The following is an 18319-nucleotide window of genomic DNA, read 5'->3' as shown; positions in this document are numbered from 1 at the left end:
CAGTAGAGTACACAGTCTTCAGGTTTGCATACATTTTATTGGACATGTCCTCCTTGTTGACAAAAAATGGTAGTGGCAAGAAAAAGTTAGTTCATGCAGACATCACGCAGATGCAATTGTATTAGCATCTCTTTTCTATCATGATGCAACATCACATCTAAAACCATGAAAAAAAAAATTAAGACCGGAAAAGCACATATGTCAAAGAAAAAAAATAAACAATTAAAAAGACAATGAGGTAAAGTGACTTTACCATTTTGTTTACTGTTTTTGCAACCAAATCTATACCTTTACTCACACCAGGTAATAATAACCTTCATTTAATCTTTCAAAAAAGACTGATTATAGTTTTTATAATAATAATAATAATAATAATAATAATAATAATAATAATAATAACAATAATAATAATAATAATAATTATTATTATTATTAGTAGTAGTAGTAGTAGTAGTAGTAGTAGTAGTAGTAGTAGTAATAGAATTCGCTGGATTTATAAATTATCCGAGTGTCTGTGAATGCATCACGAGCCTTTTCTTCCTGTATTGCGGTCGGTTAAAGCTCCTCATGATCAGGATCATTTGTGTTCAGTTGTCAGCGTTGAAACGCAGCTCCAGTTTAGGTAAGAAGAGCTGGGGTTATCCACTGGTGGAATAACTACACGTATCAGTGACTGTGGTTACTGTTTAATGAAACAATAAGGGAGTGACAGCATGCCGCAACATATTCAGATGCTGTGGTTTTGTACTACCACAGTTGCATTGTCGCTTTTCGTCACATTGGTCTATTTGAACGGGACAGGTAACGACAAACCAGTATTTTAACATGTATTTTCACCATGAGGCCGGTTGTAGCTAGGCTGCACGCCATTACATGTTCTATTTTAGTTTAGTGTAGGAGGTCCAGTGAAGTCCAGTAAATGGGTCCGGCTCTGGGTCTCTAGGACCCGGCAGAAGCCTAGCATGGGCGGTGGAACAGCAAAGGAAAAGGTGAATACTGCCTCAGACTGATTAGAGGTCAGCTTTGCAATTTCCCCAGTGAAGGTTAAGGTTGTGAATAGGGCTTGAAAAACCGATCCCAAGTCAGTGTCTATGTCACTAATAAGCTACGCATTTACCAAACGACGTAAGGGATAAACATTGTCGGGCTAGGTTTAGCTAGCATACAAAGAGTTGATCTGTACAAGCTCATGTTATGATTTCCAAGTTGGAAACTAAAAATATTAGTTCTCCAAAGCGTTTTAAACTACCTAAACATCTAGTTGCCGTTGTTTGGGCTAGCGACACCCCGCGGCTTTGATGCAGCTTAGAGCAGACATCCAGACCAGACGTCCATCATAATCCGCAGTGTCAACATCTCCATTTAACTCATTTACGTGGAGCTTTCTCCACAGCAGAAAGCCTGTCTGGGTCAGCCATGCAAGTAAACACAACGCGGGGATTTTTATGGTCGGATGTAGAGACGCGGACCTTGTTGAACATCTGGGGGGAGCAGGACATCCAGACAGCTCTGGATGGCAACTTCCGAAATAGCTTCGTCTACCGCGACGTCTCCCGGAGATTGGGGGCCATGGGGTTTGAGAGGACCCCTGAACAATGCAGGGTGCGGATCAAAAGCCTCAAGAGACAGTACTTGTTAGCAAAGGAAGGAAATCTACGGAACAACGGACAGTATCATAAAATCTGTAAGTTTTATGACACCATGGAGAGGATTCTGAGCAACCGGCCCGCTCTGGATCCACAAGAATTCATAGAGAGTGGGGTTGGAGGAGAGGAGGCCGGGGATGGCCTGGAGGAGGATGGAGATGATGCTCAAGATGCATACTCTGAGTGCGCAGGAGAATGTCCTTTACCTGCGGAGACTGAAGTGAAGTTGGAGTACCCGACTATTCCCATCCCTATTCCAGTTAAAGTGACAGTGGGCAATAATAGTAAGTATTGAAGACATTTAGCTCATTTGAGATACATGAATTAATTGTATGTTTTGTTTACAACCCTAATAAGAAAATGCACATAAAAACAGAAAGCAGCTGAGGTAAAACCAGAAAGTGGTATTTCTAAATTTACCTTGACTTGTTTTTCACTGTAGACAAAATACATGTATGTGGCCCCATTTAGACCTGGTATTAAAATGCGAACGGTACCCGGCTAAGTTGTCCAGATAAGGGCAAAACGTTAATGCGTCGTCATCTGTCTTTGATCGGATCTGTCTGGCCACATCTGGATGTAGTCTGGCACGCAGAGACCAGAGGCTGTTCTGTTTGAATATGAGCCCAGTGATGGGAGGGGAGACTGAGTGTCACGAGTAAACTATTATTTTCTACAATTTTTTTTAATAACAGTTGCTTTCGTAACAGTCAAAAGGCCTATGTGTCCATCTTTAACATCTCATGCATAAACTAGAAAATTAGCGACTTCCAGATGACACCTAAAATGAGCGAAATTATCGTTGTGTGGTGGTTTTGCGACAGGCGGGTCTCTTTTACGGCAGCTGTTAGTCTCTCATGAAATTGAACACAGAAACTTTTGATTGCTCTTCTTTGTATCATTGACACCAAAGTTTAAAAGCAGTTAAACACCCCAGCATTTCAATAACGTTTATCTGAAGGACTGAGAATTGTGCTCTGCTGTACGGCAAGACAAACTGTCGTAAACAAAAGGAGAATGGTGGTTGACGTCAGGAAACGGATACCATTGGCTCACGTGATGCATGTGACTGTTTAAGCGAAGTAGCCGCTAGTTAGCCGTTACGTTTTTATCAATGTTGGAGCGGGTGAGTTTGGAATCTTCCCTCTTTTGTTAGGTCACGTTCGTTTGAGCACTCAATCACAGATTAGGTAATCAGACGAAAATTGCATGAAATGGAAGATTCACGTCCTTGGAGCCATCCAGAAACGGGATGTTTAATAGCTTTATGGAGTGATAGCGCGGTCCAAGCACAACTGGACTGTTCCTACAGAAATAGGCGCATTTACGAAGACATTTCAAAACAAATGCATGAGCATGGCTGGAAGAGGAGCTGGCTGCAATGCCAACGCAAAGTTAAACGTCTAAAGGTGCTTTATCATAAAGCTAAAGATAGTGATAAGAAAAGAATAACTTGTCCATTTTTTGAGGAGCTGGACAGGATACTATGTGAACGTCCAATGTCGCAGCACAATTTGCCGATAGAGGTGTGTAACATAAAAGTAATGGATCCAGATTCTGACTGTGACACAGACTCGTCCTCAGTTGAGAAAGGTGAGTGATCAAGCTAATGCTAACATTAAAAATGGCCTTTTTTTTTTTTTTTTTTTTTTACAAAATGATGTTGCTAACATCATGCCAAGATGTGCCACCACTTTGATTTACCAACGCGTAGGTTTTGCTCCAAAAGCAGGTCACAGTGAGGAGAATAAAAACGCATTAAAATATAATGTAATGTAAACACAAGATCAGATTTTTTTCTTTTTGTTTTGTTTTGTTTTTTTCGGAAAATTGCTATGAATTCTGAGGGCATTTTAATCCATAATTTTTCATATAAATTTTAATCCATTCCTACTAATTATATCTGTAATAGAAAATAAGATTAGAAAGGGGACACTTTTGGAAAAGTAATGAGGTTTAAAAAGAAAAACTCTGAACAGGGATCTGATTTGAAACATCCGATGTTGACAGACAAGATCATCCGACGATTTTTTTTGTGGAAGAGAGCGTATCTAAGTGGTAATGCCACACTGGCTCAGAATTATTATGCCAAACCTTTGTCAGTCACTACAATACATGGTTATATCTGTTCATGCCAGTTGAAAGTACTGTGTTTTATAAGTAAGTGTTATGCATACTCAAGCATTTGTGATGGATCATATGGTGGTCCATGTTTGAATGGCAGGAAAGGATAAATACAGGGTGTCCCCAAAGGGAAAAAAAAAAAAAGACATCATCTGAGAAAATGATAAGATGAAAAAATTTAAAAATGATTAAAAGATAATGATGAGCAAAAAGAGCAAACAAATTTTTTTTTTTAAATTATTAGCTGATGAAATGATGAAAAAAAAAAAAAAAAAAACTGGGACACCCTGATAAGATTTCTTGCTTTCATACAAGATTCTATTCTACAATAGAGAAAAAATAGAAAATCACTGCTTTCTGGGTTTTTTGTGCATATTCAACGCTATCCCACCCTTTTATTTGGGGTTGTTGTATGTTCCACCATGATTATTTTACGTACAAAAATGCATCACATTATTATATCACTCCTCTCCACTTCAGGCACATCGGTAAGACCACAAAACAGCAGCCACTCAGCCAGTAGTAATTTGTCAGCCAGAGCACCGAAACGCCAGAGGAAGCGGCGTGCTAACTTTCCCATGGAGAAACTAATGGAGCAGTTCCTGGAGCAGAGCGCTCAGGCTGAGGAGAATTTCTACCGGGTGGAGGAGCAGCGTTTGCAGGCAGAAGACCGTCGCAGAGAAGCTGAACATGCCAGAGAGCTGCACATGCTCCAGATGCTGGGTCAGATGTTTTCCAGCATCTCCTCCACATCCACCTCCAGACCCAACTCTGCAACTACCCCCTCTAAGAACGCTCCTCCTGGCCGTGCGACTGTGTTCGCCACTGCGGGCCCTACATGCACACGGGGTCAGTCCAGTCACTTCAGACGCCCGTCACCACCGGCAGACTGTTTCACCCAACAGAGTCAACTGTTGAACCCAGATTCCCAGCCTTTAGGTATAAGTTTCAGTGTAATGCGTGCAGCCTGGAGGCGGAATATGTCAGAGGAAAATGGAAAACTAAAGGTGTACCAAGTCTAATGATAAAATATAGGGATAGAGCTGTCACTGTTTGAAATCATAGGGTTTGATTAATTGTTGTTTTGACATTTATAATCATAAGATAAACTAGCACTGCTTGTTCAAAACTCTTCCTTTATTTGCTTCTTCAGTGTTTGAACGCTACTACAGCTTAGGCTCTGCATCACATAGAGGTATGGACGATGACATCCTCTCATTGGTTAAAAGCATAATCCCTCCACTAACGTCCAAAAAGCACAAAGGAGAGGACGGACGAATTGGGATCATTGGCGGATGCCAGGAGTATGTTCTGCTAAAATCAACTTCTCATTTGATGTTCTAATACAAATATCTTCTGAACAAAAGTTGGATTTGCTGTTATATTGAAAATGGTCCTAATGTTTATATCCATCTTCATTCTCTTAAGTTATACTGGAGCACCGTACTTTGCTGCCATCTCTGCACTGAAAGTGGTAAATAATCATTGGACAGATTTTATTATAAAATCTAGCCTGTTTTAGGATAAAGTCAGTTTTGATGAAGTGACAGTATCTTCCATTTGTCCTCAGGGGGCTGATTTGTCTCATGTGTTCTGCACCAAAGATGCTGCAACTGTTATCAAATCATACAGTCCTGAACTCATAGTCCATCCTGTTCTGTACGTATTCATACTAAGTACCAGGATAGGAATCATGGCAAAAGTTAAGTAAACATACATGTAAAGTGACGTAAGTGTGTCTTTGTGTTTATGTATCAAGGGACAGTCCAAATGCTGTGGAAGAGATTGAAAAATGGCTTCCAAGATTGCACGGCCTTGTGGTGGGACCTGGACTAGGAAGAGACAACCACTTGCTGAAAACAGCCAAGGCATGTAGAATATATTCAAACTCACTTTTACTTATACCAATCTTTAAGGCCACCCATGTAAGAGGAACCACAAAAAGATTAAATTCTTGTTTTTTGTGTTGTCAGATTGAATACAGTGTTGATTTTAAGCAGCATAAGAAATCCCTGTATGTTGTTGATTCCCTATGACAGGCAACTGTGAAATAAAATTGAAAGCTGCTTGTGAAATTTCCCAGTAAACAGGAGTTTAGTATGTAGCACACTCATGTTTACCAGCTGTGTTGATTTACGACTATGCCAAAATAAATAGAGGTTCAAGGTCTCATACTGGTGATTCTAACATTTGAAAGAAGTGCATGGACACTGCTTCATACTATATACATCAGAAAATATGTCAGAAAACGAGAGCTATTACACCAAATTATGCTAATTAAACATTTTAGACAGTCTCTTAGGTTCACATAAGGGTTATTTGTTGAATCATATATACATTTACTTTATTCTGTTTCTCTCCTGTAGGAAGTAATAGAGAGGACTAAAGCAAGAGATATTCCCATTGTCATTGATGCAGTAAGTACATGTGTCGATAAAATCTGTTCCTGCTGTTGAACAAACTGGAATTTGTTTACATAGCCACCAAGACTTGTCACTAAATGTGTGTTTGTATGGTTTGTTTTCAACAGGATGGATTATGGCTAGTTACTCAGCAGCCATCTGTTATTGAAGGATACCAGAAGGGCATCCTAACGCCTAACTTCATGGAATTCACCAGACTGTATGAGGCACTGGTAGGTTTCTAATCACACTTCAGTCCATCAGTGAATACAGCTTGTATCAAGTGTTTCTGTTTGTTTTTGTGTTGGTACCTCAGCACCATGAGCCTATGGACAGCAGTGATCCCCAACACTGTGTGTCAGAGCTCAGTGGAGCCATGGGTAACGTCACTGTGGTGCTAAAAGGAGAACAGGATCTCATTACAGACGGCACTAAAGGTTGGTATCAGGCTAACACAAAGTAAAAACATTTTTCATCATCCGTATTTTCTATTTGGTGTAAATCACTGCTGAGATATTTATTCTGAGGCCTATGTGAGCTCTTTTTTCATTGTGATTTGTTTTAGTGTTTTCATGCAGTATTGAGGGCAGTGGGAGAAGATGTGGTGGACAGGGTGACCTTCTGTCCGGATCAATGGGAGTACTCGCACACTGGGCCCACAGTGCCTCAGCAGCGGGAATGTTTAGGAGGTACATTATTTTACAATTGTAGTAGTTTGTATACTTTTAAAAGGTACTAGCAGTGAGTATAATTTACCTACAATTTGCTAAATCATATTCCGTGTTGTTAGGCCTCTGAATATGTTTTCATGTTATCTGTTCATGCTGCTGTTTTGTATGCCTGATTATTACAAACAGCCTGACAAACTGTCCTCAAATTTGGCTCAAATGTTCACTTCAACTCAAGGATGAGCTGATTTAGATTTTGATGGTAAAATAACATTACAAACCCATTTTTAATCAAAGAATCAAGAATTCATTAAGTTTATTATATTTCACACACCTGTAATAGCGTAAATTGATAAAATGATGTGTAAAAACATTTTTCTGTCCTTTATACAGCGCTATACTTCTCTAAATGAAGGCAGAATGTTTCTCGCTAGACCTGTCAATATAGGCAGAACTTACATCTCACCACAACATGGACTTAATTCAACTCCCTCATAGTCTACATTACATCTCTATAAAGCATGGATATTAAGTACAATAGCTGCATACTACCTGCGTTTCTGTTCCCATACCACAATGAGGTGGTAATTCTATTCCTTTGTCTTCAGTAATTGTTAATATGTCAAATTGCAGAGACTGTATTCTCTTCTTTTGAATCTCTTTTCTTTTTTTTTTTTTTTTTAAATAAATGCTAGATCTGATTAATTAGCAGATGGGTAATTAATGCAGTTGGAGGTCTTTCAGGAGTAACTAATGGATCATGTATGAAAACACCATTATATTCTTTTCCTTGTAATGTTGCACACATAACTTTTTGTTTTAGTAAATGCGTCTGTTCATTTCTAATTGTTTGTCCCCTCTAGTGTGAATCCATCAGTGCTTGCAGCATATGGGGCCTGTTCTCTCACCAGACAGTGCAACAGTCAAGCATTCCAGCGATATGGCAGGTCCACCACTACCTCAGACATGATCCAGGAGATTGGTTCAGCCTTCAAAAAGCTCTTTGAAAGTTGAAATGCTCCGTAAAAAATAAAGTCTAAAATTTAAAGTGTTTATGAAGCTGTCTGTATTTAATTTTTCAAAAAGTACACATTCATATACAATTTATTTTTAGCTAGACTTTGGGTGGAAAACTGAATGATGACTGTTTTCAAAAATCCAATGAAAAACATGCACAACAGCTGTATACAATAAACCTTTTTAGAAAACTAAAGATAGTCCTCCATGTATTATTATAAACTGTAGTGGAATGTCACATTACTTTAATTCAGTCACAAATCAGATACTTCATTCTATTTTTTTTTTTTTTTTTTTTTTTATAAAATATGTACCACTATGGATCAAAGGCAAATACTGTACTTTTTTTTTCTCTACACTATATTTGCACATAAATTAAGTTGCAAACTGTCATACATAAGCTAAATGAAGAAAACCCCTCTTGGATCTGGTGGTTAACTAAGTTAAACACAGACTTTTTCAGAGATTAGAAATTAACTTTTTTGCATAGTTCTCACTGGTGCATTTGACAAAAATATATCCAGAATATGATGCTTTATGGTACATCAAAGCATCCAACAGTACGTAAGTAGCTGAAATATGCTCAACCTTAAATATCTACAGCAGTAAAATTCAATATGCATATTAATGAAGAAGTAATATTAATCCAGGAATATCATGTACATGATTATTTTATTGCTCAGTGAGTCTTTGCTGTACTTGAATACTTTTAGCTGAAAAGGAGTTTACCTATAGTGACTTATTTTCTCTTAATACTTTAATAATATTATAATTTCAATGTGTTGATTGGCACATTGAAGTAGAGGACCAACAAAAAGGATTAAAACGGTATCAAACCCCTAGACCTTTTTCCCCAAAAATAAATTGGGTTGTAGTGGTAAAAAATGAGACTTGTACGTGTTGACAGTTTATGAATATTTCCACAGGGTGGCAATATTGATATAGTGAATGGAAAGTTACAGTGGGCTCCAGACGGTGTTACTATTCTTTGGACATACAATGAACCATACTACTGATTGTCATCACAGGTGAAGATAAGTAATGGTGGCACAAACAGATAAGCCAATGTATGTTCTTAGCGTTATCATCCAAATACATTTAAACGAGTATTATAATAGTATGTGGTCGCCGCGTCTTAGTGTCGCGCATGCGCACAGATGAAGGCACTTGAGCTAACGGCTAACATTAGCTGATAGGCTAAGACCTGCGTCGCTGCAGTAACTGCTCCACACATCACACACGACGTAGCGCTAGCAAGAAGAGCAAGACTAGCATCACCGAGATATCTACAGAAAAACTACATCCACACAAGGTTAGTTCTTCTGCGAGAAACTCAACAGCTGCATTGCATACGGTCACCGATCTTTACTGTCATTTTGAGGTGATTAACGGTGTACTTTGGTTATTACCGATATGTATTTACAAAGCGACCAGAAGCTAATTTTGCTAACCTAAGTTATAACGAATACAAATCATGAAAATCGTAAAGCGTCAAAATATCTGGTTTTAATATTGGTTAAGATACAAATACAGATGGTTTGTCTGTTACAATAGGTTATTTGGCATTGTTGATTAAAATGTTGTGATTGCTGATCGGAGTGAATGTTGAACGATCCACTTGGCGTCAATCTTTGTGTTTTTATTGTCAATATGTAGCTCGTTTAGTCATATACCTTGTCGGTAAGAGACTACATTTTGTTGACTTTATAAGGTTAAAATGTCGCTTTGTAAACTGTTTGGGTAACCGTTCGTCGAAAACTTAGAAACGTGAAGAAAGTTGGTTACTAGTTACTTGACGTGAACTCCCTGTGAGGGTACGTTACTTTAGCTAGCTGTTTCTTATTTATCACAGGTACATAGTCATTCATCTCAAGTACTGTTGATTTGAAAAGAAGTCATCTTCAATATGAAAGTCATTTGTGGTAGGTTAGATGTGAGGATGCCCCTTCAGTTTCATTCACAACTTGAGTAACATTAGCTTGTTAGTGTTAGCTAACTTAGTTCCCCGGGAAATCTAGCTAGCTAACACTGCTGCTTAGCTTTGTTGTCTTCTTCATCGGTGTGGAGGAGACCTTGTAGGACTCTTTGAGACATAATGAATAACTATTTCAAATACTTGTCATCTCTCTGTCATTTAATTCTTAGTTTGTCTGACCTTCAACCAGTTGGCTGTCTACCGGCAGATTTCGTTGTACACGTAGCAATTTTTAGCGGTGCTGATTGTAAATAACTCCCCTCCCCCGTTTGCATTTTGAGAGTTGAGATCCAGCTTTTCGAGTAAACACATGGCTGGGGACTCATGTGCGTATGTATTCGCATCCGTGCCGCATCCGTGAGATGGTACACATAAAGATGGAGCGTCACATAAAGGAGAGACGTCTATTGTAAACAAATAATTACCAATAAATGTACACAACATTTGGATCTATTGTAATTTACAGCGATTTCAATTAGGCTGCAAAAAGCATCGTTAAAGCAGCATTGGTTTATAATAATAATAATAATAATAGTAATAATAATAATAATAATAATAATAATAATAATAATAATAATTGTCATTTCTTACTTTAAAGGGTCGGGGTGTCCCGGTGCAACACAGGATTGACTATGTTGAACCCGACCAATGGCGACCCAGGCCATGTTGTTGTCAAGTATGTTGAGGAATATTTGGACCTGGTGGAATCGCTGCCCTTTGATTTACAGAGGAGTGTGTCCCTCATGAAGGAAATTGACGCCAAGTATCAAGGTAAAGGAGCTGGACATTGTCCACATTGCCACAGTTTGACATTGATATGCTATATCAAAGATGTTGATGTTACTTATGCCTGTAACACTTACTTTTAGATTGCAAAAAAAAAAAAAAGTATTTTATTTGACACATTGTACAAATAAATTACTTGTTCAAGTGTCCAAGAGAGAACATGAATGTTTAACCAGCTACTTTTAAACAAGTCAATGCCTTAATATTCTGTATTTTCACATAATTTTCATGCTAAAGGAAAATAACAAAGTATATTTTACATTATGAGGTTCACTTGCACAGTGTAGCTGCATATATGAACACAATGTTTAGTATCTAGAAACACTATCACTGTCAACCAAGAGGCCCTCCTGTCCCCAGGTGAATGTAATTCAACTGTTATGTAGTCACAAAAATGACCCAGTTTTTTTTTTTTGAACACTTCATTCTTAACATAGCTGTTGTATTGTAGGTGATAGTTATTTTCAGACTGTAGTAGGCCGACTGCAAAGTTGAGTGTCATGCTCAGCTGTTACCTGAGCAAGTAAAGCACCCTTCACACCACTTAATGAAAAATCAAGACAAATAGTAAGGTCTAAGTGTGTAGCTGTAGAATTTTTTAACTACAGTTTTCTTGTATCTTAAAATTTCCTCTTCTTTGGCAGATGTTCTTAAGGAGCTTGATGATGCTTATGAACGATATTGTCGAGAATCTGACTCGCTTCAAAGGCGCAAACTTCAGTTATCTATTCAGCGTGCACTGATTCGCAGTCAAGAACTTGGAGATGAAAAGATTCAGATTGCTGGTCAAATGGTATGTGCAACACCCTCAGGATGCTCCAGTGGAGCTGCTAAACTAGCAGTTCCAAGATCTGAATGTGCTGAAGTGCTCAAATATTTGTTGTTTATATGTAGCAGAGATACTACACTATGAAAATGAATACTTATTGTACAGTATATATTTATCTGGTATTGCCTAAAATACACTCAGAATGGAGTATTTAACCTCTGTATGGATTTAATAAAGATAGATTATTTTCCTTCAGATGGGAGATACATAGCTTACTTATTTATTTTCTAAAAGGGTAACTTTTTGTATATGCTTCCATTAAAAATTAAGCTTGAGTCATAATGAGGTGATCCTTAAAGTAAAGGTAATTGAAACTGATGATAATAATTAAAACCTCAGATCCATACAATATTCAGATACTTTCTCATACTGTTGTAATACTAGCATTTAGCACATCAGTACCAAGTAAATAAAAACCCATTTAACTGTTTATTTAGCTCCTCCATCAGCTTGAACAGTAACCCTAACGTTATTTAAACTCCCTACTATGTATTGTCTGATTCACAAAATGAATGAGTGCATGGCTCCTTTGTTAATGTAGTGTAAACTTGACCAGTTCTCAGTCATCTACACACTCTACAAACAGCATAAAGGCTATTACATTAAAATAAGAACCTTTCTGTTTCAGGTGGAGTTGGTTGAGAACCGAACAAGACAAATAGATTGGCATTCTGAAGTTCTGCTTTCCTCACAAGAAGTACCAGAGAGTCATGTTACCACGGCAACATCACTGACAACCACCGCTTCATCCATGATGTCATCATCCTCAGTGAACATCACTCCAGGCAAAACTGGCCACCATGACAAAAAGCGTGATGAAGTTACCTCAGGCTCAGGAGGAGGAGACAAAGCTGGGGGGAAGCGATCAAGACGTCAAAAAAATGGAGAAAATCGGGAGAGTTACGGGGGTCTGGATCATGCTGAAGAAGTTGGAGTAGGCGTATCTCGGGAAAAGAGGGCAAAAGCATCCTCTAAAAAGAAGAAAAGGTCAAAAGGAAAGTCTGAGCGGGAAGTGTCGCCTCCAGACCTGCCCATTGATCCAGATGAGCCGACATACTGCTTGTGTGAACAGGTTTCCTATGGCGAGATGATTGGCTGTGATAATGATGAATGTCCCATTGAGTGGTTTCATTTCTCCTGCGTAGGGCTCCATCATAAGCCCAAAGGCAAGTGGTTCTGCCCCAAGTGTAGGGGTGAGAATGAGAAAACAATGGACAAAGCCTTAGAGCGGGCCAAGAAGGAGAGGGCGTACAACAGGTAGCTCACTCTGCCCAGCCTAATGAACACTGTAGAATAAAAACGTTAACGTCTTGTTCGTGTCAAATTGCTGTTAAAGCTGTTTTAAAAGAGTAACAAACTGAAGAGAGTGATCTTGTAAATAATTATTTTTGTAATTGCTACATAGATGAGAACTAAGGCAACTCCCTCCTGATCAGAATAATTTGTGAAGAAAGGACATAGTACAATCTGCATGTTTGTAACCGGACGTCTTGCACTTACAGCCGCTTTATTTTCCACATGCATGCAACATCACTCACTTATACTTGTTCAAGTAATAAAATTATTTCTCAACAGCAGTTTTGTCATTGTACTATTAATAGAAAAGTTAAACAGTATTTATTTTGGAAACGAAGTAAATCTTGGCCCACAAGTCATGAAAAGAGTCAGAAATTATATTACATACATGCTCAATAAGCATGTATGGTGTAGAAAACCAAGCAATTTTTTACTATTTTTCATCTGACTGGTCTCTGTGTATTAATGCATGCATAATCTCAACCCGTACAGTCGAGCAATAATCATCTGTTTTTTCATCTTTGGCTATGACAATATGTATACTGGAATGATGTCACATGAAGGGATTAATAGTTATGTGACTAATAAGAAAAAAAATACAGAACTTACTGTAAAAAAAAAAACCCACAGAGCGACAATGAACGTGCTTCTTCATTTTCAAATATAGTTTTCCGGTCTCGGCTAGGAGAACAAAAAGTTCCGTCATTTACTGTAAACAGTAAATTCAACAAAAGCATACATGCGCACTAAACCAAGTGCATGTCAGATCTTGCCTCAAGTTTATCTTTGGCTGCTCCTGATTGGGTGCTACCGTTTCAAAAACAAGAAAAGAAGAAATCAGAGCATTTGGTTTGTCGAGAGATCAACCGGAAGTTAACATCGTTACGTCAAGCCTTAAAATGGGGATCCAGTATAAGCGTTTGCGTTTTAATCACAAAACGTAATAATGACATTGTTACAGTTATGGTGGACCGCACGAAGTTTCGCGAAAAAACGGTGTACTTAATGATCGGATTGAAAACCTTATCGAAGTGATATGACTGCCCCGGGTCCACGTGAGGGTTACTTTCGGATCACTGTTTCCTTCAGTTTCCGTTGTGTGGTTTTTGATGTCCTGCAAAATACTTACGCTTTTATTATAAACGTTGTAAAACTTATTGCGTAAGATATATATATATGCTCATATTTAGAAAAAGATTCTCCATACTGATTGCAATAAGTTGGATTTTGTAACTTAATTCACAAATACATGGAAAATCTTTCAAGTGAAATACTGCATTTGAATAAAGATGTAGATATGACGAAATTGCCTTTATTTATTTACAAGTGCTGAAAAAAAATGACATGGGGAACAACCAGTGCAAAATCTGTACATAAAATTCAGTTGCAGGGTTCTTATATACATGTGTACTAAATAACATGAATACACTCTTCATGCATGTAACAGAGTTCACAACACAGCAAAGACACAGTGTAAAGATGTCTGATTAATTTGTAATCCATGAAGCTTGGGCTGTGTTCTCCCCAAAGAAAATCTAGAGTGACCAGCATTGGAGCCCAGACAAACTGCTGTGATAATCAACTTAGAGAGCAGAGCATCGCCTGGGTTAACTGATTAATCCTCCAAGACATTAAACAATTAGTCATGATGAGTTATTACATCAAGTTGGAATACACCAGAATTCTTGGGTAGTGGCCCAGTAGTCCATACTGACAAATCATCAAGGCAAGATTCAGCACAGTTCCCCTGATGGACTGGAAAAGGGGGACAGAATAGAAAAATATCTCCCTCTTGGCAGGCAAGAACAAAAAAAAAAACTATGAAGGGAAGTTGAAGGTAAAGTGCATAAAAGCTTAAAATCAAAAAGGTATGGGGGCCCAAAATTAAGAGGTACGATACTAAAACTTGCAGCACACACAATGGAAAGAGCAGCTATCATGATTGTCAGGTCAACTGTCTCTCCAGCTTTGTTCTACAATCGCAGACACTCGCTTCTCATACTCCCGCTTGTTCTCCTGGTAGAGCTGCGCCGCCTGACTGTTGGCTGGACTGTTGGGATTTGGTTCATCAAGCAGGGACTGAGAGAAATAAAGAAGTGAAGGTGACACCACAGTGGTGACAAATAACAACTCTGATTTGGTTTGATCAATTTTAACAGTATCTTGACATTGCTATGAAGTGCATGATGGTTAACACAGAAAAATTATTTATTCTTATCCATTGCTGACTTAACTAACCCCAGTAAAATGTCAAGGTACTCATCAACGATGAGTACTGAAATGTTCCATCTTTTGTCATGTAAAGAAATTTCATTCTACACTAGCTCTTAATACACTTTACCATTGAACTTATGCTGTAAACTAAATCTAAGCATTCATATAAGCTACTGTTGAATGATTGTCCATTGGCATTTCCTACCTGGATTGATGTAAGAATAGAAGACACGTCGTAAGTAGGACTCCAACGATTCTGTAGGATGTCCAAACATATACTGCCATCTGCATACACTGGATTAATCAAAAATAAATAAATATATATAAAAATCAATTGCTACCCACCGTTATCAAAGTTAGAATGTGTCAAGAAATAAGGCAGTATCCATACCATTTGGATGAAACATCTTTGACACAAATCGTACTGTAGGTGGTTTATTGGGGTATTCTTCTGTGAACTCTACAATGAGTTTAAATGTACCTGGGGGACAGACAAGTGATCACAACGTTATTGTGTATTATTATTTAGGGTGTAAATGTATTTCAGAAGCAAATGATCCAAACCAAAAACACTGCAGATTAAGGGTATAACACAAAATTGAATGTAAAATACATGAAACTAATCTTATAATACAGATAAAGAGTGTTTTGTTGGCTTCCAAGTTTCTATCTAGAAGACAAAAATGTCTGCTTTGTAACACACAGTACTGTTGTATAACCATGTATTTTAACTATTCAGTTTTGTACATTTATTTGATTTGAGTATTACTTTAAGACCAACACACAATAAAAAATAACTGATGGTTTGTCTGACATTAATATTTTAAAAATCTGAACAAGGACTTTGAGTGTGAGGTGGGAGACATGTTTCATATACACTAAGTGCATCATAGTGAACAGCATCATTACTGACTGACTGAAACACTTACCATCTTCAAAAGGAGTTCCTTCAGGACTGGGAAGTGAGACAGAAAGTTTTTGTTACTCATTATACACTGACAGAATTTGTTTTTGTGTAGAAAAAACACATTTGTGTCCCTCATGACTCTGTATGGAGATCGTACCCAAATATGACTGCATTCCACACCATGATGTTGTTTTCAGATGGGGCACCACTGACACCAGCTGGAGGATCCTCTTGTAGCCTTCATAAATAAAAATAAAACAGTGTTACAGTGGACCATCAATACCACTGATTTCACAAAAGACAAAAATGTATTGAATCAAGTAAACCACAAAATTCCAATGTGACACTTAAAATTTAACAAAGTATGCTTGTGTTGGTATCAGTTAATCTAAATCGCCCACAGGTGTGAATGTGAGAGTGATTGTTTGTCTCTATATGTCAGCCCTGCGGTGAACTGGCTACATGTCCAGGGTGTACCCCGCCTTTGCCTTAAGTAGCTGGGATAGGCTCCAGCAACCCCTGTGACCCTAGTGAGGACAAAGCAGGTTCAGAAAATGAATGAATGAATATGCTTGTATCAGTTCAGACTCATAATATGATATGATATAATGCTCATCAACAATTTGTGAATATAGTAAAAACATCAACAAAACCAAAGTGACCACAAAATATTAAGTTATATTGCTCAACCTCTATATCCTATGATCTCTTGTACTGTCTGCCAAATAAAAGTAGATTCTCTTGTCAATGTAAAATTTGGAGCGGGTTACTAGGAATACCTCTGGACTTAATGATTGTCACAAGGAGATTAGTTTACAACAAACCATATGCTATAAAATGTCATTTATAGAGAGCTGGTTCAACAAAACAACTGTAATAACAACAAAGACATATCTGATTCCTGATAACATATGAATTACCAAATAACTCTCATTTCCACTCCCACTATTGACAGCTGTCTGTGGCAGCCTTCCTTCTACCTAGAAAGAACTATCTAAATCCCTGTTTCAGCCCGGACAAAGACATCCACAACATTAATAAAATAAAAATATATGATTGATGAAACTGAACCAGCCAATTAAGTGACACGAACCCACATGTAAATTCCTGTTAGGAACAAGGTTTGTCTGAGCACTCCTGACAAGAAGTCCAATTTTTCTAAACAAATCAAATCTATCTCATCTTAGACTTTTAATGGCTACTTGAGGGTATACAGCCATATGGATTTTGTCTTCCGCACTTTAAAAACGCTATAGTCGCAAGAAATAACATGACATATTAAAGTAAATCGTCCTACAATCACTTACATAGGTCTGTCTACCAAAGTTTTCTAAATTTACTTTAATAAAGAGATTAAGAGTTTAACAGTTGTTAGGTGGTAACATACAGCTCGAACTACAGGCAACAACTCGACTGGTGCCAACGTATAAACAAGTAATTAATGTTTTAATAAATGATAAGCCTTCAAACCGATCACATTTTACGAACATTTAAACGTCGGCTCATTTAGATAGGTAGGTTGCATCCACCTACTACCCAGCACTTCTGTGGTCGGCTGAAACGCTAACAGGTATCAGCTAACACTGTTAGCCTCGAGTCACTGGGGTAGCGGTTATAAAATGAACAATTCTTTCAAATGTTTGGGTATTGTACACAACAAGACATAAACAATGTGAACAGCACTGACGTTGCGACCACTTCTTACTTTAGTTACTTCTGTTGTTATATTACAGAATATGACAAGCTAATGTATGCTATGCTAATGTTAGCTGTTCTGGCAAATCGTAGTTCACTGACGCTACCGTTGTCGACATCAGTATAATTTTTGACCAGCAACTCACCGTTTAAAATCTCTCATTAGTCTTCTTCTAGCCGGGGTAGACATGGCTTAACTTGAAACACGTGCTGACGACACTGAGACGTATATAGGGGCTTATTTTATCGTCACGTTTTTTAGCGTATTTAATGGTTACTTGACACCATAACCCGTTCCCTATTACCCCGACTCCTTCCTTCGTTTTTCAGATAACGTTAATCCTGACTCTCTGGTTAGGCCAGCTAGGTTTACAGGGCGAGTTCAACACTAGCGGAGTCAGTAACAACAGTTAAGTAACACATGCATTTATGTTCACAAAACCGGAAAAAAGGAAGAGGCCATTGTCATTAAAGAGATTCTCCCGTCAATTATACTTCACATTGTAAAATATAAGTCTTCATGATTGTATTTCAATATACATTATTTGTTTATTTCACCCCTTTTCCCTGATGGTACAGTCTGACACGGGGCGTGGTTAGTGACGTGGTGTTTGTGCAGGATGAAGGTCGGTCTGATGACAGGTGACTGTTAGCAGAGTACACCCGATCAGCCTTGCCGCAACACGTGACTCCGGAATGGGGCAGCTTCTTCAGTCCAAGTTTTTCAACAATTGAACTTTATAAAACGGCCGGATACACG

General features: G+C 38.1%; 3 protein-coding genes across 6 annotated transcripts; 2 read left to right on the top strand and 1 right to left on the bottom strand.

Annotated features, from left to right (window-relative positions):
- Window positions 1–823: 823 nt before the first annotated feature.
- On the top strand, window positions 824–7893 carry naxd (NAD(P)HX dehydratase). Of its 3 annotated transcripts, none has more exons than XM_030124574.1 (11): window positions 824–1930; window positions 4251–4619; window positions 4924–5074; window positions 5199–5244; window positions 5341–5429; window positions 5530–5638; window positions 6137–6187; window positions 6301–6405; window positions 6489–6609; window positions 6738–6861; window positions 7704–7893. In XM_030124574.1, the coding sequence occupies exons 1-11, from the start codon at window positions 1417–1419 to the stop codon at window positions 7852–7854; spliced, it is 1830 nt and encodes a 609-aa protein (XP_029980434.1). In that variant the 5' UTR covers window positions 824–1416; the 3' UTR covers window positions 7855–7893. The 3 variants fall into 3 exon arrangements, with proteins under 3 accessions (XP_029980434.1, XP_029980433.1, XP_029980435.1); XM_030124573.1 differs by having other exon boundaries at window positions 825–1930; window positions 4251–4709; XM_030124575.1 differs by lacking the exon at window positions 824–1930 and adding an exon at window positions 2730–3239 and having other exon boundaries at window positions 4251–4709.
- An 845-nt stretch (window positions 7894–8738) lies between these two features.
- Window positions 8739–13024, top strand: ing1 (inhibitor of growth family, member 1). Of its 2 annotated transcripts, none has more exons than XM_030124580.1 (4): window positions 8739–9169; window positions 10432–10603; window positions 11263–11411; window positions 12076–13024. In XM_030124580.1, exons 2-4 carry the CDS (start codon window positions 10465–10467, stop codon window positions 12706–12708), a joined length of 921 nt encoding a protein of 306 aa, XP_029980440.1. In that variant the 5' UTR covers window positions 8739–9169; window positions 10432–10464; the 3' UTR covers window positions 12709–13024. The 2 variants fall into 2 exon arrangements, with proteins under 2 accessions (XP_029980440.1, XP_029980439.1); XM_030124579.1 differs by having other exon boundaries at window positions 8740–9238; window positions 10431–10603.
- Window positions 13025–14033: 1009 nt separating this feature from the next.
- On the bottom strand, window positions 14034–17902 carry ube2al (ubiquitin conjugating enzyme E2 A, like). Its single transcript, XM_030124581.1, has 6 exons — window positions 17706–17902; window positions 16022–16102; window positions 15887–15912; window positions 15349–15438; window positions 15163–15251; window positions 14034–14822 (listed from the first exon to the last, which is right to left on the bottom strand). Exons 1-6 carry the CDS (start codon window positions 17747–17749, stop codon window positions 14694–14696), a joined length of 459 nt encoding a protein of 152 aa, XP_029980441.1. The 5' UTR covers window positions 17750–17902; the 3' UTR covers window positions 14034–14693.
- Between the last annotated feature and the right edge of the window lie 417 nt (window positions 17903–18319).

This window comes from Sphaeramia orbicularis, chromosome 21 (genome assembly GCF_902148855.1).
Source record: "Sphaeramia orbicularis chromosome 21, fSphaOr1.1, whole genome shotgun sequence".
Taxonomy (NCBI): Eukaryota; Metazoa; Chordata; class Actinopteri; order Kurtiformes; family Apogonidae; genus Sphaeramia; species Sphaeramia orbicularis.
Note: the sequence above shows the minus strand (reverse complement) of the source record. Positions and strands in the feature narration are given on the sequence as shown.

Coding starts and splice junctions, on each gene's coding strand:
- naxd (XM_030124573.1), top strand. CDS start 1,417: ATGCAAGTAAACACAACGCGGGGATTTTTATGGTCGGATGTAGAGACG. Junction 1,931..4,250: donor AGTGACAGTGGGCAATAATA/GTAAGTATTGAA, acceptor TCTCCACTTCAG/GCACATCGGTAAGACCACAA. Junction 6,406..6,488: donor CCAGACTGTATGAGGCACTG/GTAGGTTTCTAA, acceptor TTGGTACCTCAG/CACCATGAGCCTATGGACAG.
- ing1 (XM_030124580.1), top strand. CDS start 10,465: ATGTTGAACCCGACCAATGGCGACCCAGGCCATGTTGTTGTCAAGTAT. Junction 10,604..11,262: donor AATTGACGCCAAGTATCAAG/GTAAAGGAGCTG, acceptor CTTCTTTGGCAG/ATGTTCTTAAGGAGCTTGAT. Junction 11,412..12,075: donor TTCAGATTGCTGGTCAAATG/GTATGTGCAACA, acceptor TTTCTGTTTCAG/GTGGAGTTGGTTGAGAACCG.
- ube2al (XM_030124581.1), bottom strand. CDS start 17,749: ATGTCTACCCCGGCTAGAAGAAGACTAATGAGAGATTTTAAACG. Junction 16,103..17,705: donor CTAATGAGAGATTTTAAACG/GTGAGTTGCTGG, acceptor TTATTTATGAAG/GCTACAAGAGGATCCTCCAG. Junction 14,823..15,162: donor CTATTCTTACATCAATCCAG/GTAGGAAATGCC, acceptor TATTTCTCTCAG/TCCCTGCTTGATGAACCAAA.